We start from the raw sequence: 21,618 nt of genomic DNA on the forward strand, positions 1-21,618 counted from the left end.
CTCTGCACTTTTCCTTTAGGTTTTTTTTTTTGTTTTTTTTTTGTTTGTTTTTTTTAGCACAGGTTTTGAGGCGTTCTGCTGCAATTCCGCAGACGGGCAATCCCCCCGTGCGCGCTCCCTGCCCTCCCCTTTCCCAATTCTTTGCAGGTGAACGCCTGGGGCCCCCCCGCTTTTTTTTAACCCCCCTTCTATCACAGGTGCAGCAGCCCCCCCCGTGCAATTTTCCAAGATTCCCCCCACCCCAGCCTTTCCAGGATTTGGGGAGAGGGTGCACCTTGCCGGGGGGGGGGGAGCACCATCATATTTTCCACCCCCCCCGCCTTTTATTTTGCAAATACAGGAGCCCCCCCCAAATTTTACAGGGTGCAGCGCAGCCCGGGGTCGGGAGGGGCGGCGGGGCGGGGCCAACACTGCGGGTCTCTGTGGCGCAATCGGTTAGCGCGTTCGGCTGTTAACCGAAAGGTTGGTGGTTCGAGCCCACCCAGGGACGGGGGGTTTAAATATTATTAATTTTTCTTTTTTTTTATCACGTGGATTTTATTTTTTACGGATGGGAGCGGTAAACTGCTGCGGTCACTTCTTGTGTTTCAGGTGGAAAAGGGAGCTGGAGAAAGGGGTGAAAATGGGAAAAAGGCAGGTGGGAAGAAGGAAAAAAAGAAAAAAAAAAAAAATGAAGCGTTGCATTGGCCGGGAATCGAACCCGGGCCTCCCGCGTGGCAGGCGAGAATTCTACCACTGAACCACCAATGCTGCCGCTAAGGGCTCTTTAAGGGACCGAAAAATGAGGGGATTAACCCCAAAACAGCCCTATGACGCATAAAATTATTCTACCTGCGAGGGGCGACCCCCTGCTCATTGGGATGCCGCGCTAATGAAGATGAACAGCAATTAGAGGCGGGAAAGGCGCTTCTCGTTAGCTGCGCGGCGGGAGATTTGAATTTCGCGCGCTCGGCGCTGATTGGTCACCGGATTCGGGGGTGGGGTGGGGTGGGCGGGGCCGAGAATGGAATCCCGCGGCACGGCCGCTGTCTCCCCGGGAGCGCTCCGGTCCCGAGGGGAAAGCGGGGTCGAGCGGCTCCGGTACCGCTTTTTTTTTTCCTCCGCCGGGAAAACCCCGCTACGGCTGCCTCATATCCCGGTCCCCACGAAGTGGGGTCCCCCCGTGCCGGCCGTGCTCCCCTCCGGGGCGGCACCGAGCTCGAACTGGGGGAGCAGGGCGGCTTCCCCCCGTCCACGCTGTGCGCGGCGGGATCCTAACGGCGCGTTCTGATTGGCTGAGACCCTTGCTCTGAACTCAACTATCAGCGTCCAATCAGAGCCTACGTTCTGGAGCCTCTAGATTTGCATGCGCGGAGGGGGGGCGTGCGTGTCTCCGCGCGGGGCGCTGTGAGATGTCTCGGCCAATAGGAGAGCGCGAAGTTTGAATCCCTCATTTGCATAACGCCGCTATAAAAGCGGCGCCGGGCGGTCGCTCGCTTTCACTCCGTACCGTTTCCTTTGTGGCGAGTCCGGAGAGCGCGCCATGCCCGAGCCGGCCAAATCGGCGCCCGCCCCTAAGAAGGGCTCCAAGAAAGCGGTGACAAAGACCCAGAAGAAAGGCGACAAGAAGCGGCGGCGCAGCCGCAAGGAGAGCTACTCCATCTACGTCTACAAGGTACTGAAACAGGTACACCCCGACACCGGCATCTCCTCCAAGGCCATGGGGATCATGAACTCCTTCGTCAACGACATTTTCGAGCGCATCGCGGGTGAGGCTTCCCGCCTGGCCCACTACAACAAACGCTCCACCATCACCTCGCGGGAGATCCAGACGGCTGTCCGGCTCCTGTTACCCGGCGAGCTGGCTAAGCACGCTGTCTCCGAGGGTACCAAAGCTGTCACCAAGTACACCAGCTCCAAGTAAAAATCGGCTGGACGCGGCTGCGGGAACCCGCTCGGCTCGACTCGACCCAAAGGCTCTTTTCAGAGCCACCCACCTGCTTGCTAAAGAGCTGATATTGCCGCTGAGATGCGCCGTGTTTTTCTGGACTTTTTGAGGGTCGTAACGGTTTGTAGAGCGCGGTGAGGGGGGTGGGGACGCTTTAAGAGTTCTGTGTAAAATGGGTTATTTTTCTGTATTTTAACAAAACGCCCGTTTAGGGCTGTAGTTGAGGCTTTTCCCGCAGCCGTCCCTCCTCGGGGTTACTCGGTCGTGCTGCCGCTTTCGCCTTCAAACCCTTGCTCCGCTCTGATTGGTCCGGACCGGCGTGGGACGTCACGGCGGGGCGGGGCGGGAAGAAAGGCGCGGAGGGAGTTACAGCGCAGGTTTCCCTCTGGTCCGCTTCGGAACTATATAAAGCCTGGGGGCGTTGCATTCGCTGAGTGTTGGTGGTGTGGTGAGGGTGGGTGCTGTTGGGGGGGGGGGCGCGGAGCGGCGGCGGCGCGGCCGGGTACCCCTGCCCCCCGACACGCAGAGGTCTGTGCCTGTAGGTGGGTGTTATATGTTAGATATGCACCGGGGGGGGGGGGGGTTACAGCTAGTCTGTTTATTTCAGGGCAGATCTGGGGCTTCTTCGGAGTGTCAAAATGCAGCAATTTTGAAAAAAAAGCTGGGTTTGATGAGCGTAAAGAGGTCTTATTAGCACATATTTAAAGTGTAGTGCAGTGGCTGGGTGGGGAATGACACCCCCACCCTACTTTCTAGCTTTTATTTCATGTTTAGGTAGAACAGGGATGAACTGGGACACGTTTTTTTTCTGGGGTTGGATCGTATAAAGAGTGTTCGGTGTATTAATTAGTATTTCGGAGTGAGACCTGCCCTCGCTGCTTCTCGCGGCCCGCCCTGGTGCCCACCCCAGTAGGGCTGGGGAGATAGCGGCAGGGAAGGCGGGGATCCAAACAGCGCACCGCCATTGGCTGGAGGAATTCAGGAATGGGCCAATCAGCGCGCGGGTTTTGGAGCCGCTGCAGGGGCATGGGCGGAGGAGCTCCGCAGGGGCTATTGCAGCCAATGGGCGGGCGTAGACTGGAGCCTTCATTTGCATAACGACAAGCAATCACCACTCCTTCCTGATGCGGCAATACCAGGAAGTAACATTATCGGTAGAAATTAGTGTTTATTTTGTAAGTCGTTGTTATCACAGCCGTGAAACCGATCTCCTCCGCCGCCGTTTTTATTTTTTACTGGGTGCTCTCCTGCTTCTTTAAGGGCTGCTTAATGAGCTTTGGGGTGATGGAGGGGGTTTCCCCTCTCATTGCTCCCATGGTGAAAAAAAAATAGATTAAAGCTCATTAGCACCAAGCCCCCTCCTCATCCTGCTCCTCCAGCCCTTTTCCTGAAGCGGTGGGTGGCTCTGAAAAGAGCCTTTGGGTTTAAAACAAAGAACAAAAACCTGCAGGTTTCCCCCCAACCCCTCTGCCGCTGCCTCACTTGCCCTTGGCCTTGTGGCTCTCGCTCTTCTTGGGCAGCAGCACAGCCTGGATGTTGGGCAGCACCCCGCCCTGCGCGATGGTGACGCCACCCAGCAGCTTATTGAGCTCCTCGTCGTTCCTCACCGCCAGCTGCAGGTGACGGGGGATGATCCGCGTTTTCTTATTATCCCGGGCGGCATTACCCGCCAGCTCCAAAATTTCAGCCGTCAGGTATTCCATAACGGCGGCCAAATAAACGGGAGCACCGGCGCCCACCCGCTCGGCGTAGTTACCCTTACGAAGCAAACGATGAACGCGGCCAACGGGGAACTGGAGGCCGGCGCGGGATGAACGCGACTTGGCCTTTGCCCGGGCTTTGCCCCCCTGCTTGCCGCGCCCCGACATCTCTCCCCGCCACACTACAGAAAATAATAGCGAAACGCCGCCGCCCTGTTTTTTTATACCCTACCGGGGATCGAAAAGACACCTTCTGATTGGTTGCGGCGCCGCTCGCCGGAGGACCAATAGAACAGCACCGATTCTTGGCCAATAGCAGCCCGAGGTTTGGATCCGCCTCGGTGGCCGTATGAAGGTGATAATCTGGGGTTGGGGGGGTGGGTGGCTGCGGGCAGGTGAAGGCAGCGCTCGTTCCCTCGAGCTATACAGGGAGATTTAAGCGAGGTTTTGGTATATTAGAGGGTTTTTTTGGGGGGGGGGGGAGAGGGCATATTAATAGCTCGGCACATGTCTGCTGTGGGGCTGAGAGCAAGGCGCCGGCTCCCCTCTCCCGCGCTTTCCCATTGGTTCTCGGGGGGGGGGGGGGCGGCAGTTTTCACTCAGGTCCGCCCTGAGGTCTTTTAAAGAAGCTCCGCCCACCGCTGCGACTCCGTACGGCCTGAGGCGCAGCTTCCCACAACCCAACAGCACCTTTTTCACCTTAAAACCTTGGGGGGGGGGGGGGGAATCACGGTTTTTGCTCCTAAAAAGCTTTTTTTTTTTTTCCGCTCTTTCCCCCCCTGAACCCCGCAGGTATCCCGCTCGGCCCATGGGGAGGCGGCGGGCGGGGGCTGGCAGGAGCCCGGATAGCTCAGTCGGCAGAGCATCAGACTTTTAATCTGAGGGTCCAGGGTTCAAGTCCCTGTTCGGGCGAAAGTTCCCTCTTTATTTTTTTTCTCCCCACCACCGCAGGGTCCTTTCCCCGCCCGCCCCAGCGCGATCCCCGCCGCTGTGTGTCCCCCGTCGTCCCCCCCCCCAGCTCCGGGCCGGGCTCCATTTCGCGGCGGAGGCGGCGGGGAGGCGTGTGGGGCCCGGCGGGGCTGGCAGGGCGGGCCGGTCCCATGGTGTAATGGTTAGCACTCTGGACTCTGAATCCAGCGATCCGAGTTCAAATCTCGGTGGGACCTTCCCTGTCTTTTGTGACCATTTCTTCCCTCCCCCCGATCACCTTCTGTCTCCCCCCCAAACACGGGGAGGGATGGTGGGGGTCCCCTGTTCTGTGTCCCACTCCTTTTGGGACGCTGTCTTTGGGGGGGGACTCTGTGCCTCAAGTGTGTCAAACCCCCCGCAGGTATGATGTGGGTTGCCCCAAACATGACCCGACTGTGTGGGACACCCTATGTGTGACACCCCATGGGGGACCACATGTCACATCCCACATGTGACATCCCATCAGGGACCACATGTCACGTCCCAAGACTGACACCCCACTGGGGACCTCGTGTGACATCCCCTATTTGACACCCCATTGGGGACCTCGTGTGACACCCCCCCCCGCCCCTTTGGGGACTGCATGTGACACCTCGTGTGTCATATCCGATGTCCCATCAGGGACCACACGTGACACCCCGTTGGAGATGGCATATGACATCCCGTGTGTGACAACCCCATTGGGGACCACATGTGACACCCCCATCATGGTCCGTGTGTGGCACCCAAGGGGTGACACCCCATCAGGGACCACCTATGAAGTCCCCTGTGTCTGTGTCCTCCCCGTTGGGGACCACAAGTGCCACCTGGAGGGGGAGGTGACCTGAAGGGGAACTGAAAGTGACTTTACAGCCACTTCTCCTCCTTCCCTTGTACCCCCAGCCGTGAGGCCAGGACACAGCCCCACTGGAGCCTGGGCTCTCCCAGTGCCTCCCAGTCCCACTGGCCCCATGGTAGGACCTGGCTTCTTCTGCCCCACGTCCCCAGTGAGCAGTTGGGGATGATGGGGACACAGTGTCCAGGGGGGTTGGTGGCTCTGGGGCAGGGGGGGGCACAAGACTTCCACCAGCAGCCCCCAACCAACCCCAATGTCCCTTGCAGGCTGGTGGCAAAGAGCAGGGCACAGGGATGTGAATATGGGGACAGGGACAGGGTGGGGGGCACCAGGTTGGGGACAGGGAACCATCTTCCCCCCACCCCAATAATCTCCTTCAGGGCATCCCCAAGGTGGGACCTCGCTGGTGGGGACGGCAGGGCACGGGTCCACCCCGGTACCCGCTGCCTCTCCCCAGGTCAACGTCCCCTCACCGCAGCGGCACTTTGACTCGGGTGACACAAAACGCCGATAAACTGGTGACCGCTGTCCTGGTTTCAGCTGGGACAGAGTTAATTGTCTTCCTAGTAGCTGGTATGGTGCTATGTTTTTGAGTTCAGTATGAGAAGAATGTTGATAACGCTGATGTTTTCAGTTGTTGCTAAGTAATATTTAGTCTAAAGTCAAGGATTTTTCAGCTTCTCCTGCCCAGCCAGCAAGAAGGCTGGAGGGGTACAAGAAGTTGGGAGGGGACACAGTCAGGGCAGCTGAGCCAAACTAGCCAAAGGGGCATTCCATACCATGGGACGTCATGCCCAGTATATAAACTGGGAGGACTGGGGGCGGGGGATCGCCGCTCAGGGACTAACGGGGCGTCGATCGGCAGGTAGCGAGCAATTGCACTGTGCCATCACTTGTACATTCCAATCGTTCTGTTATTACTGTTGTCGTTTGATTAGTGTTACCATTATCATTACTAGTTTCTTCTTTTCTGTTTATTAAACTGTTCTTATTTCAACCCATGAGTTTTACTTTTTTTTTCGATTCTCTTTTTTTTTCGATTCACTGCGTGGCGGGGGGAAGTGAACGAGCAGTGAACTAAGCAGAACGTGGTGCTTAGTTGCCGGCTGGGGTTAAACCATGACACCGCAAAATTGCAAAACCTTCTTGAGCAAAGGGCAACACCTGGTGTGTTTCACCCTGAGTTTTCCAGCAGCTGCCAAAAACCCATTTGATCCCAGTGACAATTTTATAGCCCACAAACACCCGATGTTGCAAATAGGAGGCAAAGGTGAGCGACACGGCGCTGAATGTGTTTGGTTCTTTTTTTTTTTTTAATTAGCGGAAAGATTAATTGGCCTGTCAAGAAGCAGCTTGCCAGGTGCTCACACCCAGGATTGGGATTTAAATGGCAAACTTTGTTTTTCTACTGGGAAGTAAGGAAAAAAAAACCACCTTGTTTGTGTGACCATTCACACAGGAGGAGGGGTGGGGTGGGGGGCCAAAATCCTTTGGTGTGGGGCTGGTCCTGCTGGGAAAGGCCTGAAGATGCAGCTGGTTTCCAAGAAAACGGGAAGGGGAGCAAGTCTTGTTGGGGTGGGGTTTCCACGTGGGAGCACCAATAAAGTAAATGCCAAATAGGCCGATTTCCCAGTTTTTACAATGGAAGGAGAAATGTTGGAGATGTTTGGGGTCAGCTGGAGATGTTTGGGGTCAGCTGGAGATATTTGGGGTCAGCTGGAGATGTTTGGGGTCAGTTGAAGATGTTGGAGATGTTTGGGGTCAGCTGGAGATGTTTGGGATTATCTGGAGATGTTTGGGGTTATCTGGAGATGTTTGGGGTCAGCTGAAGACACTGGTTTTGGATGGAGATGGTGGATGGATGGAGATGTTGAGGTTGGATGGAGATGTAGATTGAATGGAGATGTTGGGGTCGGATGGAGACATGGGGGAGTTGGATGGAGTCGTTGGGGTTGGATGGAGACATAGAGGGGCTGCAGAGGGACCTCCACCCATCCCACAGAGCACCCAGCCGTGCTTGCGTTCTCCACGCAGTGCGCCAAGCACCTGATGGAGCAGGGTCTGCTCACGGAGATGCCTCCGTGTAGACCCCAACCCCTAACCCAAAGCCAAGAGCGGGTGGATGGATGGATGGGTGGAAGGATGGATGGGTGGATAAATAGATATGGTCGACAGAGGAGGTAGGTAGACGGCTAGGTGGGTATGTGGAAGGATGGCGAGACAGCTGGATAGGCAGACAGACAGACAGACAGAGACTAGCTACACTGATGGACAGCTCATGTCTCCATACTGATAGGTTCGGCGGATGCAGACAGACGAGCAGGTGCCAGTGATGTCTGGCTGGATGGCAACTGTCCGGCATCAGCAGCCAGAAGGACCCAAATGGCAGCAGGATGGACAGACGGACGAGCGCCCTTCCTCTGCCGCTGGAGGGGCAGAAGAACGGGGTGAGGCAGGAGGGATGGGCAGGCAGGCAGCTAGCCAGCTAGCCGGTCACGGAGACGTGAGCCGCCCTTGAGGTGTTGCTCTACACGCCAGGGCAAGGCTCCTACCGCAGGGAAAAGTGGGAAAAAAAAAAAAAAAAGAAAAAGATAAGAAAACAAACCACCCTAATCCTGGCACCACTGGCAAACACGGCAAAGCCCTGCCGGGCGCCGGCAGCTGGGGCAAGGTGCAGTTGGGGCGGACCTTGGTCAACAGCACCCAGCGGGTGTCGCCGGGGACCGGCACCCCCCCCCCCGTGACCATGCCGGCGCTGGGGGCCGTCACGGCAGCGGCGGCGGCCGGGCTGGTCTTGTTGCTGCTGCTGGTGCCGGCGGCGGCCCCTCGCTTGTTCCCCTTATTCTGGGCTGACCTGGTGGCTTTTGCCGGCTTGGTGCGGTCATCGGTGCGATGTCAGCGGCGTTTGAACCGCCAGCCCCCCGTCACCCTCCTCGACGTCTTCCAGGAGCACGTTCGCCGCCGGCCCCGCTGGCCCTTGCTCCGCTTCCAGGATGAAGTTTACACCTACGAAGACATCGAACGCTGGAGCAACCGGGCTGCCCGTGTGTTCTCCCAGCACCTGGAGCTGCAGCCGGGTCAGACCGTCGCCGTCTTCCTCCCCAACGAACCCACCTACGTATGGACCTGGTTGGCGTTGGCCAAGCTGAGCTGCCCCATGGCTTGTCTCAACTGCAACGTGCGGGGTCGGGCGCTGCAGCACGCGCTCGCCGCTGCCCAGGCCACCCTCATCCTCGCCAGCCCCGGTGAGTGGCTCCCACACAGAGTTTGGAAATTTGGGGTGCCGAGAGGACCCAGGCATCCGTCCTCCCCCGCCGCTGAGTTGCGTCTTTCCTTGCAGGTGTGCGGTGCACACGCATGTGCGAGGGGGTGAGGCGGGAGGGTGTCTGCGCGTGTCGATGCTTGTGTGTGCGTTTGCGTGGGTGTGAGTGGCAGCACGTGTGTCTGTATGCGTGTCAGTGTCTGTCCACAGATTTACATGGGTGTCACTGCCTGTACATATGTCTGCACGCGTCAGTGTCTGTCCATGGATTTACACAGGTGTCTGCACGTGTGTCAGTGTCTGTCCACAGATTTACATGGGTGTCAGTGCCTGTACATGCATCTGCACGCGTGTCAGTGTCTGTCCATGGATTTACACGGGTGTCTGTACACGTGTCTGCATGCGTGTCAGTGTCTGTCCACAGATTTACATGGGTGTCACTGCCTGTACATGTGTCTGCACGCGTGTCAGTGTCTGTCCATGGATTTACATGGGTGTCTGTACACGTGTCTGCATGCGTGTCAGTGTCTGTCTGTGAATTTACATGGGTGTCACTGCCTGTACATGTGTCTGCACACGTCAGTGTCTGTCCATGGATTTACATGGGTGTCAGTGCCTGTACATGTGTCTGCATGTGTGTCAGTGTCTGTCTGTGAATTTACATGGGTGTCACTGCCTCTACATGTGTCTGCACACGTGTCAGTGTCTGTCCATGGATTTATATGGGTGTCTCTGCCTCTACATGTGTCTGCACGCATGTCAGTGTCCATGCATGTGTCTGCACGTGTCAGTGTCTGCACATGTGGCAGTGTCTGCACGTGTGGCAGCGGCAGCATGCGTGTCTGCATCTCAGTGCCTGTACGTGTATTTGCATGTGTGTCAGTGTCTGTGCACATGTTTACACGTGTGTCACTGGCTGCATGTGTGTCTGCATGCATGTCAGTGTCCATGCATGTGTCTGCACGTGTGTTGCTCTCTGTCCATGCATTTCCATGTGTGTCTGCATCCATGCATGTGCTGGCACGTGTATCAGTGTCTATACATGCATCGGCACATATGTCAGTGTCAGTGCATGCATTTGCATGTGTGTCAGTACCTATACATGTGTCTGCATGTGTGTCGGTGTGCATACATGCATTTCCACGTGTGTTGGCTTCTGTGTGTGCATTTGCACGCCTGTCAGTCTCTGTGCATGCGTGTCAGCACCCATACATGCTCCTGCACACACATCTGTGGCACACATGTGGGTGTGAGGTACGGCGGGGCTGTTTGCCCTGAGCATGCAAGAGGTTTTTCATGTTGGGGCTGTATTTGCACACACCCCCTCCTCACACGGCATGGTCATGGCTGCTTGTGCAGCCCTTCGCACACGCGTGTGCAACGCCCGTGACCTGGTGAGTGTGTCAGGGTGCACTGGCTGTGCCAAGGCCACAGGTTAATCATCGCTAGCCCTTTCCTGGGGGGGTAAAGGTCTTTTTTTTTTTTTTGTGCGTCAGGTTTTTGGGGGAAGGAAGTAGAAAAAAAAAAATCAGGGCAGGAGGAGGCTGGACCCGCTGGGATCCTTGGGGTGCCTGTTGGAGGGGGGGGGTGTCAGGGTGCCCCTTGGGGTGCTGGGGGCACCCAGCAGATCGGGGCACCCTTAGGGGATGCTCCAGGTGCCTCTCTGGGGTGATCAGGGAGCCTTTTTGGGGTGCTTTGAGTGCCCAGCTGGGATCCTTGGGGGTCCTGTTTGGGATCTCCATGGGGGTCTGTCTGGTGGGGACACCCCTTTGGGGTGCTCAGGGTGCCCCATGGGGATGTATGGGGTGCCTCGGTGACCAGGGACCCCTTTTGGGGTGCTTTGAGTACCCAACTGGGATCCTTGGGGCTCCCATATGGGATACTCCAGGTGCCAGTCCTGTCTGGGATCCTTGGGGCACCTGTCCTGGATGTCCAGGATGCCCACCCAATTTGGGGTCCCTATTTGGGGTGCGACCGGTGCCCATCTGGTGTCCTTTGGGTGCCCGTTTGGGATGCCTGGGGTCCCTACCCTATCAAAGGGTGCATTGGGTGCCCATCTGGGATCTTTGGGGCACCCATCCATGATGCCTGGGGTGCCCATCTCATTCAGCAGCCCATTTGGGGTACACAGGGTGTCCACCCGGGATCCTTGGGGCACCCATCCTGGATGCCCAGGGTGCCCACCCGATTGGGGTCCCTATCTGGGGTGCGACCGGTGCCCATCTGGGGTCCTTTGGGTGCCCGTTTGGTTGGGATGCCGGGGGGGGCCACCATCTAGGGGAACATCAGATGCCCATCCCTGACCCGTTGGGTTCCCCTCTTGGATACTCATCCATCTGGGGGGGCCCCCCCCCTTCTTCCCCGCAGATCTCCAGGCCGCCGTGGAGGAGGTCCTGCCGGCCCTGGAGCGCGACGGCATCCGCGTCTTCTACCTGAGCTCCACGTCACCCACGCTGGGCATTGAGGCCTTGCTGCCCGCCATCGAGGCGGCCTCCGATGAGCCCCTGCCCGCCCACCACCGCGCCGGCATCACTGCCAAGTCCAAGGCCATCTACATCTACACCTCCGGCACCACCGGTGAGGCCGTGGGGACAGAAACCCCAAAGGCAGGAGGGTCTGCTCCTTGGAGAACGGCAACTGGGAGGGTTTGGGTGTAGTGGGTGAAGAGCCAAAGGAGGTTATCCCACGTGGGTTGCATGGGCAAGGCAGTGCAGGTGATGTTGGGGACGTTGGAGGGGTCTTGTGGAGGCCCTTCGCCAACCCCGACCATCGTAGGTCCACTTGGGCCAGGTGTCTCCTGGCTGCGTCCATGCGAGGGTTGGGCATCTCCAAGAATGGAGACTCACCGGGTACCTGGGTCTTCCTCGTGGGGACAGGGTGGAGAATTGGATGTCCCTCATCCAACCCTGAACCCATACCAGATCCCACCCCAATTAACACAGGCGCATCTGGATGAGGTTCCTCATGGCTCCTCCCAGCGAGGTCTAGAGACCTCCAGGGATGGAGACCCACCACCCCGAGGGAAAAGGTTTTGCCCCCCCATCCCATCCCTCATCTCCAGGACCTCCCATCCCACACGGGCACCTCCAAGAAGGACATTTCCCATCCTCTGCTCCCATTCCCCAGGGCTGCCCAAGGCAGCAGTGATCACAGAGATGAAGCTGATGATGGTGGCCAACCTGGGTCAGCTCTGTGGCCTGCGGTCTGATGATGTCATATACACAACGCTGCCGCTCTACCACTCGGCCGGGCTGCTCATCGGGGTAGGAGGGTGCTTCGAGGTCGGTATGTACCCCCATGTCCCACGTGGCCCCAGACGGTGTAGGGAGGGGGGGTGCAGGCAAGGACAGGCAGAGAGAGGTCTTGGAGACAGACAGACAGATGGAGAAATGCGTGGGGAGAAGGTGGAGGAAGAAGAGAGAGAGAGGGAGCTGTGTCCATAGATGGATGAGGGATGGACAGACGGGTGGGTGGACATTTTAGATGGATGGACAGCCGTTTTATGGAGATGGAAGTCTTATGGAGATGGATGGATGGCTTGGATAGATTTTTTTTTTTTATATATAGGGATGGACAGACTTTTTCTGGAGATGGACTGAAGGATGATGGAAAAATGTGAGGATAGAGGGAAGAAGAGGAAAGAAGAGAGAGAAAAGGAGAAAGATCTCTACAGCGATAAATGGATTAGTGGGAGGATGGATGGCTAGATAGACGGAGAGATGACAAAAAGTGTAGGGATGGAAAAGGAAAGAGTCGGATGAAACGAAGACAGGAGAAGGGTGTCCGTGTAGATAATGGATGACTCTGGGGGTGAATGGACAGGACAGATACTCATGGTGATGGATAGAGGGATGGAGAGATGGGTGGAGAAAAGGTTAAAAAAAAGAGAGGAAAAAGGGAGGGGTAACCATCACCCTGCCACATCCCCACAGGGGCCACCTGCGTCCTACGGACCAAGTTCTCCGCTTCCCAGTTCTGGGACGACTGCCGCCGCTACAACGTCTCTGTCATCCAGTACGTGGGCGAGCTCATGCGCTACCTCTGCAACGCACCCAAGGTAAGGTCCCCACCAGCCCGAAATCCACCCCGGGGTGGTGGGGGGAACGTGACGCTGTGGGGCGCACCCTGAGACGGTCCCTCCCTTTGTCACCCCACAGCGCGCTGATGACCGGGAGCACGGGGTGCGCTTGGCGTTGGGCAACGGCCTGCGGGCAGAGGTGTGGAAGGAGTTCCTCCAGCGCTTCGGGCCCATCTCCATCTGGGAGTTTTACGGAGCTACCGAGGGGAACGCCGGCTTCATCAACTACACCGGCAAAATCGGGGCCGTGGGCAGAGCCAACGTGTTCCTCAAGGTGAGCCGCTGGCGATGACGATGGTGGGGGGAGAAAACGCCGACTGCCTTGGGGACACCAATACTGTACCTCTAGTTGGGTTGATGCTGAGGGGGGAATCTCCAGATATCCTCTTCATGATGGCACAAACGGTGATCTCCTTGGGGAAACCAACACTGTCCATCAGGTTGGGCTGATACAAAAGCAGGATCTCCAAGATCCCCTCTTCATGTCCAAAAGGAGTCTCCTCCACCTGGTTGGCCAATGTTGACTCAAAGTCTGGTTTTGGAGTGTCCGTGGCAACCTGGACACCTCTATAGCCCCGAGAAAGGCCACTTTGGTGTCAATTCTTTGTCCCCAACCACCCATGTGTTGAGCAAAAGCTGCAAAAATAAGGCTTTGTCCAGCCTTTTCCCACAGTTGCAACGCTCAGCATTCTCCCCCAGGTCTTTGATTTGAAAGATATCATGATGAGTTTGGTCAATGGTTGACTCTATTATATTAAATCTTATTTAAAGATAAAGGACAATTAGCTCAGAAAACAAGTGGCTACCCAGGATGTTGGGATTGGGGGGGGCAGGGTGAGTTTCTGTGGGTTGTAATGAACAAATGAGAGGATCGGACCTGGCGCTCGAAAGAAAATCTCGCTCTTTTTAATCCCACATTTCTCTTCCACCCACCAGTTTCTCTCTTTGTCCCCCTTCTGCCCTCCAGTGTTTCTCTCCCTTTGAGCTGATCAAGTACAACGTGGAGGAGGACAAACCCATACGTGACGAGCGAGGTCTCTGCATCCGAGTCCGCCCCGGTAAGAAAAGCTCAGACTTACGAGGGCCATTTTGGGAGGAAAGGGGGGCAGACAGAGGGTTGAGATGCATCAAAGCCACCTCTTGGTCCTTATCATCATCATCTTGGTGGCTGGAAGCCACCAGAAACCCCCCAAAGAAATAGGAGCATCATCCCTGAGCACCCAGTGGGGCACGGAGGTGACATTCCCCAGTGCCAAGGCAGCTGCTGACCAGCCTCCAACTCTCCTTTCCTTCCCCAAAGGCGAGACAGGGCTGCTGGTCATAAAAATCACCAAGAATACCCCTTTCCATGGCTACGCGGGCGATTCCCGGATGACGGAGAAGAAGGTCTTGAGGGACGTCTTGGTCAAAGGTGACACCTTCTTCAACAGCGGCGACCTCCTCATGATGGACCATGAAAGATTCATCTACTTCCAGGACCGCGTGGGAGACACTTTCCGGTAACTCTGATGCTCTCACACCCACATCTGCCTGGGCAATACCGTGTCCAAATCCCCCCTCACAGCTTCATCCCTTCTCTTCTTCAGTTGGAAAGGTGAGAATGTGGCCACGACAGAGGTGGAGGCCACTCTTGCCCTGGTAAACTTCATCCAGGAGGTCAACGTCTACGGAGTGTCCGTGCCAGGCGAGTACTGGGTGGTGCGGGGGGAGCGAGTCGGACCAAAATAAGAATCTGGTGATGTTTCAGCCATGTGACGTGTCCCCGAATGGTCTGAGCAGCCACCGAGAAGCCTAAAGTAGAATAGAATGGAAGGGACCTACAATGATCATCTAGTCCAACTGCCTGACCACTTCAGGACTCATTGACCCAACGTAAGAGTCCAGTATTGTTTTGGTCTCATGATTACTGCCACAACAGTCCAAACAGCCACCAAGAAGAGTAAAACAGGACTGGGTTGCCCCCAAAAAAGCATCTAGTCTTGTTTAGGGCAAGTAATATGTCCACATAATGGTCCAACTGACCACCAAGAAGGCTAAAGTAGGACTTACTGACCCAAAATAAGTTTCTGGCACGGCTTTGGCACACAAAGGGTGCCTGTAAAGGTCTGAGTGACCACCAGGAAGGTTAAAAGGGGACTTGATTGCCCAAACCAAGTGTCCAGCAATGTTTTGGGCATGCAACCTACCCCTGCAGTGGTCCGAGTAGCCACCAAAAAAAGTCAAATGTGACTCGGTTGCCCAAAAGAAGCATCTGGTGATGTTTTGGTCAACTGACATGTCTCCATGATGGTCCAAGCAGCCACCAGGAAGAGTAAAAGGGGACTCAGTTGCCCAAAGTGAGCATCAGTTCCTGGTTTGGGCACACCGTATGCCACCATAATGGTCCAAATATGGCCACAAAGGAGGCAAAAATGGCAAACGTTCACCTGAAATAAGCATCCTGTGTTGTTTTGACCATGATGTGCCTCCATCGTGGTCCCAGCAGCCACCGAGAAGGCTAAAGTGGGACACATCCACCCAAACCGTGCAACATTGTTTTGAGCACGCAACGGGTCTCCCATAACGGTCCAGGTGGCCACCAAGAAGAATAAAACGAGACTTGGTCGCCCAAAATAACCCTCCGGCGTTGTTTGCAGGGTGCGAAGGGAGGTGCGGCATGGCAGCCATCTGCCTGAAGGCCGGGACAAGCTTTGAGGGCGAGAGCCTCTACGCCTTCACCGGGGACACGCTGCCCAGTTACGCCGCGCCCCGTTTCGTGCGGATCCAGGTCAGCGGTCCCAGCTTCACCGTAGGCGGTGGGGTGGCTTCTGGGGGACAGGTTTTGGGTTGTTTTTTTAAAGTCCTCTGCCAAATTAGTCCTTCGGACGAAGGGCGATTGGGCAGCGCGGGCGCCAGCGCCCGTTTCCAGTGACTGTGTCGGCGTGTCCCCCCCAGTTTCCGATGATGGTGCCAGTAACGGTGCTGGGGTCCCCCGTTACCGGTGACAGCGCCTGTCCCCCCCCCAGATGATGTCAGTGCCACAGTCACCCTGTTGTTGTTGGCACTCTCCGTCCATTTCTGGAGATGGCGACGGTCTCCCAGTATCAATGACAACATCGGGGTCACCCCGTGTTGATGATGACGTCGGTCCACCTTCCCGATGATGGTCCTTCCTTTTCCACGACAGCAGCGGTCACCCTGTGCCAATGACATCATACGGGTCCCCCCTAATTCCAGTGATGACGGTGTTGGTCCCCCACGTTGCCAACGACGGTGCCAGTCACCCCAAACTGGTAATGCCGTCCATCCTCCAGTTTCTGATGACGCTGTCCCATCTCCACAGGATGCCCTGGAGATCACGGGCACCTTCAAGCAGTGCAAAGGCAACCTCGTCAAAGAAGGCTTTGACCCCAACGTCATCAAAGACCCCCTCTTCTTCCGCGACGACAAGAAGAAGTCCTACGTGCCCCTGAACCCCGACATCTACGCCGCCATCCTGGACATGAAGCTCAACCTGTAGAAGAAGGAGCCACGCCAGGCCAGGGTCTCCGTGATGGCGACTACCTTGGGGTGATTGGCAAGGCCAATTTGGGGCTAATCAGGCTTTTTTTTTTTTTTTTGCTTCCTTTGGGGAGTTTTTAATGCTGTCGGAGCATGACAAGGGTGACGGGCTGGTCTTGGTGCTCGTTATCCCGCCCCAGTGCCTCCATGCCATGCTGGCTGCAGAAATTAAAGGCTTAATTCCGATTATTTGGGTCCAGGTGGGTGCTGGGCCAATGAGGGCCATTTTTGGGGGACTAACCCGCTCATTTATCCTTTCTGGAGGGGGCAGATAGTGCCCCAAAATCCTCCCAGCTGTTGGGGAGGGAGTATTTGCTCAGCGCTGGCCTCTTGCTTGCCCACAAGGCCGGCCCCGGAGATGTATCAGGCCCCCAAACACTCTTCTCTTCGTACCCAGGGCTCATCGAGCCGCTTTAGCTCACTGATCTGGAACAAAACCCCATTTATTTCTCCTTGACCCAATTTTCTGCCTGATCGGTGACCTAAACCAGCTCCAGAAGGCAGCCCGCACTCCCCCACGGATCTCAGACCCACACGGCACACGACCAAGCCTCCACGACGGCATCGCCTTCTTCCTCCCTTTCCCCAGCAGCTGCCGAGCCCGTTTTAACTGAAAACAAAAGCAGCTCATTTTTCCCCCGCGGCCGCTTTCTGCCGCATTGGTGAGCGAAACCAAAACCGTCTCCCCTTTCTCCCAGACGTGAGCCAACCCCCTCCGTTTTTCATAGAAAAGGCAAAATCTTTATTTACAAACCTTCCCAGCGGCACCGGGGCGGGGAAGAGGAGGAGAAGAGCCGGGGGCGTCCGCCGGGAAGCCCTTCACTCGCCGCCATCTCCGAGCAGCTGCAGCTCCACCAGCCGCGCCGGGGGTTCCTTGGGAATTCGGCGAGCTTCGAGGGGAACCCGACGTTCCCGTTGCAGCTCTCCCACGCGGAGCCGCAGCCGCTGCTCCCGACGTTTGCAGGCTTGGAGCTGCCGTTGGGCTTTATCCAAGGCGTCGAGGGCCGCTTCGGCTCGACGTTTCCAGAGCAGGGCGCTACCGACCTGGTAGCTGTGCTCGCTCTGGATGTACGCCCCGGCCGGCGGCGGTAGCCGCAGCATGTAGAGGGACGGGGAAACGGGACGGGGAGGTGCCGGGGGGTCCCCTTCGGGGAGAGCCGGGGTGGCTGTGGCTTCTTCGTCCCCCGTAGCCACCAAAAGGCCGTCCGGGAGGGGACCGCGGGCACCCGAGGGACCGGGAAGGGCCGGGACACCACCGTGATCTCCGGCTGGGGGGGCGGCGGGGTCTTCGCCTTCCCGGGGGAAGCAGGAGACGTCGGCGGTGAAAGGGGGGTCCGGTGGGGAAGGAGTGGGGTCCTGCCTGCGCAGGGAAAGAGGAAATTAAATTGGGGGGGGACACACACACAGATGGACACCCAGCGCCATCCTGCTTGCCCCCCCCCCCCTTTTTTCCCCCCTGGGACTCACCTCCACCTCCTGGTGGCCCGAGGGGGCTTTGGGGTGTCACTCTCGGGCGTGGGGGGCTTCGGCTTGGTGGCCCGGGGGGGTTTGGGAGAGGCTGACTCGAAGACGGTGGGTACGGCCCCTTCCTTGAGACGGTGGTAGCCACTGCGGGGGGGGGGGGGGATTAAAAAAAAAAAAAAAAGGGGAGGGGGTCAGTGAGTGACATGGGGTACCTGGGGTGGGGATCCCCAGGGTGCCCCATGGCTGTCAGTGTCCTCGGGGTGCTCTGCGGCCCTAGGGGGTCCCCAAAAGTCCTGGGGGGACTTTGGGGAACCTTAAAAGCCTTGGGGGGGTCCCCAAAATGCCTTGGGAGGGGGGGTCCCTAGGGGGATTTACAGCCTGCGAGGTCTCTTGGGTGCCCTAAAGTCCTGAGGGGAAACAGGACGGGGGTCTTCCAAAAGCCCTTGGGTGCTCCATAACCCCCAGATCCCGGGGCAGCCCGCCAAGATCTTGGGTGGGTGTCCCCCCAAGATCTTTGGGGGGTGTCCCTGGGGTACCCCAAAAGTCATGGGGAACATCCGTGAGCCCTGAAAAAGCACTGGGGGGGGGGGGGAAAAGTCCTTAAAAAGCCTCGGCGGGGGCGATTTCAGGGTGATCCATAACCCCCAAAGTCCTGGGGACCCCCCAGAAGCACTGGGAGGGTTGGGACCCCCAACTGGGAAACTGGGGGGGCATTTAGAGCAAACCATTTCCCCCGCTGGCGGGGGAGAGACAGACCACATTAAGCCCCAACCAGGAGGAATCCATTTAAAAATCCACCCCATTTCCTGCAGGGGAAGGAGGGGCCGCCTCGTTAGGCGCCTCGTTAAGGGTCTCGTTAGCTACCTGAAGCCGACTATCTCGAAGCAGCTCTTCTCGAAGTGCTGGGAGCAGAAGTAGATGTACTTGGAGGCCGGGGTCCCAGCGGCCTTCCCCGCTCGCATCCCGCCGCCGGCTGTTCTCCAGCCACAGCGCCCGCCGCGGGTTGTCCTTTTTGGGCAGCCTGGGGTGGTGGGGGGGACACATGACACGTGGGGGGGACACACGTGACACACGCATGACGCACAAGTCAGCTGGGAGGCGGTGGGCTCAAATCCCCCCCCGCCTCCAGCTCGTTTTCTGCAAGGGTGGAAGGATGCTCAGCCCCACCCCCCCCAAGCTCCTGAAAATGGAACGGTCCGGGGAACTCCACTAAAAGGGGATGGGGCTAAACCATTTCCCAGAAAGGGGAGTTAGGGTGGGCACACCTGGTGCAATCCATTGCTAAGGGTGGGGAGGAGGTGTGCACAGCTGGGCCAGCCCATTGGCAAAGGAGGGGGGAACACACCTGGGGCGGCCCATTGCTAAGGGCGGGGGGACACACGCACCTGGGGCGGCCCATTGCTAAGGGCGGGGGGACACACGCACCTGGGGCGGCCCATTGCTAAGGGCGGGGGGACACACGCACCTGGGGCGGCCCATTGCTAAGGGCGGGGGGACACACGCACCTGGGGCGGCCCATTGCTAAGGGCGGGGGGACACACGCACCTGGGGCGGCCCATTGCTAAGGGCGGGGGGACACACGCACCTGGGGCGGCCCATTGCTAAGGGCGGGGGGACACACGCACCTGGGGCGGCCCATTGCTAAGGGCGGGGGGACACACGCACCTGGGGCGGCCCATTGCTAAGGGCGGGGGGGGCGGGACACACGCACCTGGGGCGGCCCATTGCTAAGGGCGGGGGGGGGCGGGACACACGCACCTGGGGCGGCCCATTGCTAAGGGCGGGGGGGGGCGGGACACACGCACCTGGGGCGGCCCATTGCTAAGGGCGGGGGGGGGCGGGACACACGCACCTGGGGCGGCCCATTGCTAAGGGCGGGGGGGGGCGGGACACACGCACCTGGGGCGGCCCATTGCTAAGGGCGGGGGGGGGCGGGACACACGCACCTGGGGCGGCCCATTGCTAAGGGCGGGGGGGGCAGGGAACACACCTGGGACGGCCCATTGCTAAGGGCGGGGGGGGGGCAGGGAACACACCTGGGACGGCCCATTGCTAAGGGCGGGGGGGGCAGGGAACACACCTGGGACGGCCCATTGCTAAGGGCGGGGGGGGGGCAGGGAACACACCTGGGACGGCCCATTGCTAAGGGCGGGGGGGGGCAGGGAACACACCTGGGACGGCCCATTGCTAAGGGCGGGGGGGGGCAGGGAACACACCTGGGACGGCCCATTGCTAAGGGGGGGGGGGGAATACACCTGGGACAGCCCATTGCTAAAGGGGGGGGAAGCAAATAAAGCATGAAAGGTGAAAACCCACCCAAATAAATCATCTCAAGGCAGGAACAGGGAAAGCTCCCTTGGCCAGACCACTTTGGGGGGCGGGGGGGAGAAGAGGAATTGGCAATGAGGAAGCCAATGGGGGGGGTCCAAACCCCCCCCAGGGAGTGTGGGGGTACCCACCGGTGGAAGGAGATGCCTCGGTTGCGGGTCTCCCGAGTGTCACGGGTGCAACAGCCGGCAGCAGAGCAGTGACGGGGCATCTGGGGAGGGGGACCGGGAGAGGGGGGTAAGAAGATTCTCCCACATGAGGCGCCCCCCCCCCCCCCAAATTACATGCAGTCCCTACCCCCCATATGCCACCCAAACAGCCAAATACTTAGACCCCCAACTGTCCCCCCTAACCAGCCCAGCCCCCCAAGTCCCTGCGCTTCCCCCCCAGCCCCAGAGACCCCCCATGAACCCCCCCAAATCCCATGCTGGCCCCTAGATACGCCCCCCAAGCCAACCCTCGCCCCCAGAGATACCCCACACCCCCAGCTTTCCCTCCCCAACCACCACAGAGACCCTCAAACCCACAAGTACCCCCCCCCCCAGAGCTCCCCCACACCCACTGGTGCCCCCCAGAAACCCCAGTACCCCCCTCCAAGCCCCTGGTCTCCCTCAAAGCTCCAACACCCCCACCCCCCACCCCAGATCATTAAATCCCGAAATTTGGAGGGGGGGGGCACAGATGACGTCACGAGGAACGAAGGACACCCCAGGGCCGTTGCTAAGGGACCTTCGCGTAGGCCGCGGTTGCTAAGGGGGGGGGGAAGAGCCGGAAGGGGAAGGCCCTGAACCCCCCCCCGGGACCGGACACCCCCTCCAACGTTCCCCACCCCCTCGGGGCCGGTTCCCGGCACCAGTTTTACCCCCCTGGGACCGGTTTTACCCCCCCCCGGGACCGGTTTTTTCCCCCCTCAGGCCCGGCCTCACCTCAGCGCTCCCATCCCGCCGCCGCCACCGCGGCCTCCCCCCCCCCCACCTTCAACCGCCCCAACTCTCGCGAGACTTCGCCACGCCCCCAAATCTCGCGAGACTTTGCGCTCCCCACCCTTCCTTTTTCATTGGCTGCGCCCCGGGGGGTGGGCGTGGCGTAGCGAAGGCCGCGCCCCGCCCCTTTTTTCCTTCCCGGGCTGAGGCGCGGTGGTGGGAGGAGCGCCCTCCCCCCGCCCTCATTTGCATGCTGCGTTGTCATTGGCCAGGCTCGCCCCCCCACCGTATTAGCCATGCGAGCCCCGCCCCTTCGCTGCGGGCGTTTCAAGGCCCCCCCCCAGTTTTCGGGGAGTTTCAAGCCCCCCCCCCGTAGAGCGACTGTATTGGGGGGTAAAAATTTACCAAATTCGGGTAAAAAGGGTTTCGAGGTCCCCTCGATAACGTTTTGGGGTGTTTCAAGCCCCCCCCCCCGAACCTGAGGCTCGGGAGTATTTTGACACCCAACCCCAAAATGTGGTTCGGGAGGGTGGGGTCTCCCCAAAAAGGGGCTGGGGGGGGGGGTTTCAAGGCTCCCCCCCAATCACGTTTT

General features: G+C 58.5%; 4 protein-coding genes and 4 non-coding genes across 8 annotated transcripts; 5 read left to right on the forward strand and 3 right to left on the reverse strand.

Moving 5' to 3' along the window:
• The first annotated feature begins 416 nt into the window (after positions 1 to 416).
• Positions 417 to 490, forward strand: TRNAN-GUU (transfer RNA asparagine (anticodon GUU)). Its single transcript has one exon. It is a non-coding gene; the product is annotated as a tRNA-Asn (tRNA).
• Positions 491 to 679: 189 nt separating this feature from the next.
• TRNAG-GCC (transfer RNA glycine (anticodon GCC)) lies at positions 680 to 750 on the reverse strand. The gene has a single exon. It is a non-coding gene; the product is annotated as a tRNA-Gly (tRNA).
• Positions 751 to 1,464: 714 nt separating this feature from the next.
• LOC138683229 (histone H2B 5-like) lies at positions 1,465 to 2,272 on the forward strand. Its single transcript, XM_069774773.1, has one exon. The coding sequence runs from the start codon at positions 1,523 to 1,525 to the stop codon at positions 1,901 to 1,903; it is 381 nt and encodes a 126-aa protein (XP_069630874.1). The 5' UTR covers positions 1,465 to 1,522; the 3' UTR covers positions 1,904 to 2,272.
• Positions 2,273 to 3,323: 1,051 nt separating this feature from the next.
• On the reverse strand, positions 3,324 to 3,818 carry LOC138683246 (histone H2A type 2-C-like). Its single transcript, XM_069774801.1, has one exon. The coding sequence runs from the start codon at positions 3,793 to 3,795 to the stop codon at positions 3,406 to 3,408; it is 390 nt and encodes a 129-aa protein (XP_069630902.1). The 5' UTR covers positions 3,796 to 3,818; the 3' UTR covers positions 3,324 to 3,405.
• Positions 3,819 to 4,466: 648 nt separating this feature from the next.
• On the forward strand, positions 4,467 to 4,539 carry TRNAK-UUU (transfer RNA lysine (anticodon UUU)). Its single transcript has one exon. It is a non-coding gene; the product is annotated as a tRNA-Lys (tRNA).
• Positions 4,540 to 4,721: 182 nt separating this feature from the next.
• On the forward strand, positions 4,722 to 4,793 carry TRNAQ-CUG (transfer RNA glutamine (anticodon CUG)). The gene has a single exon. It is a non-coding gene; the product is annotated as a tRNA-Gln (tRNA).
• A 2,449-nt stretch (positions 4,794 to 7,242) lies between these two features.
• On the forward strand, positions 7,243 to 16,500 carry SLC27A5 (solute carrier family 27 member 5). The gene is made up of 10 exons (XM_069774799.1): positions 7,243 to 8,676; positions 11,061 to 11,270; positions 11,820 to 11,978; positions 12,626 to 12,750; positions 12,851 to 13,045; positions 13,739 to 13,829; positions 14,072 to 14,270; positions 14,358 to 14,455; positions 15,408 to 15,538; positions 16,094 to 16,500. Exons 1-10 carry the CDS (start codon positions 8,178 to 8,180, stop codon positions 16,268 to 16,270), a joined length of 1,884 nt encoding a protein of 627 aa, XP_069630900.1. The 5' UTR covers positions 7,243 to 8,177; the 3' UTR covers positions 16,271 to 16,500.
• Positions 16,501 to 17,029: 529 nt separating this feature from the next.
• LOC138683245 (THAP domain-containing protein 7-like) lies at positions 17,030 to 21,077 on the reverse strand. The gene is given in 6 exon segments (XM_069774800.1): positions 17,030 to 17,671; positions 17,779 to 17,919; positions 18,640 to 18,710; positions 18,712 to 18,796; positions 20,235 to 20,314; positions 21,030 to 21,077. Coding segments are annotated over 5 exon segments (918 nt in total). The 5' UTR covers positions 21,030 to 21,077; the 3' UTR covers positions 17,030 to 17,130.
• Between the last annotated feature and the right edge of the window lie 541 nt (positions 21,078 to 21,618).

This window comes from Haliaeetus albicilla, chromosome 32, assembly GCF_947461875.1.
Source record: "Haliaeetus albicilla chromosome 32, bHalAlb1.1, whole genome shotgun sequence".
Classification (NCBI taxonomy): Eukaryota; Metazoa; Chordata; class Aves; order Accipitriformes; family Accipitridae; genus Haliaeetus; species Haliaeetus albicilla.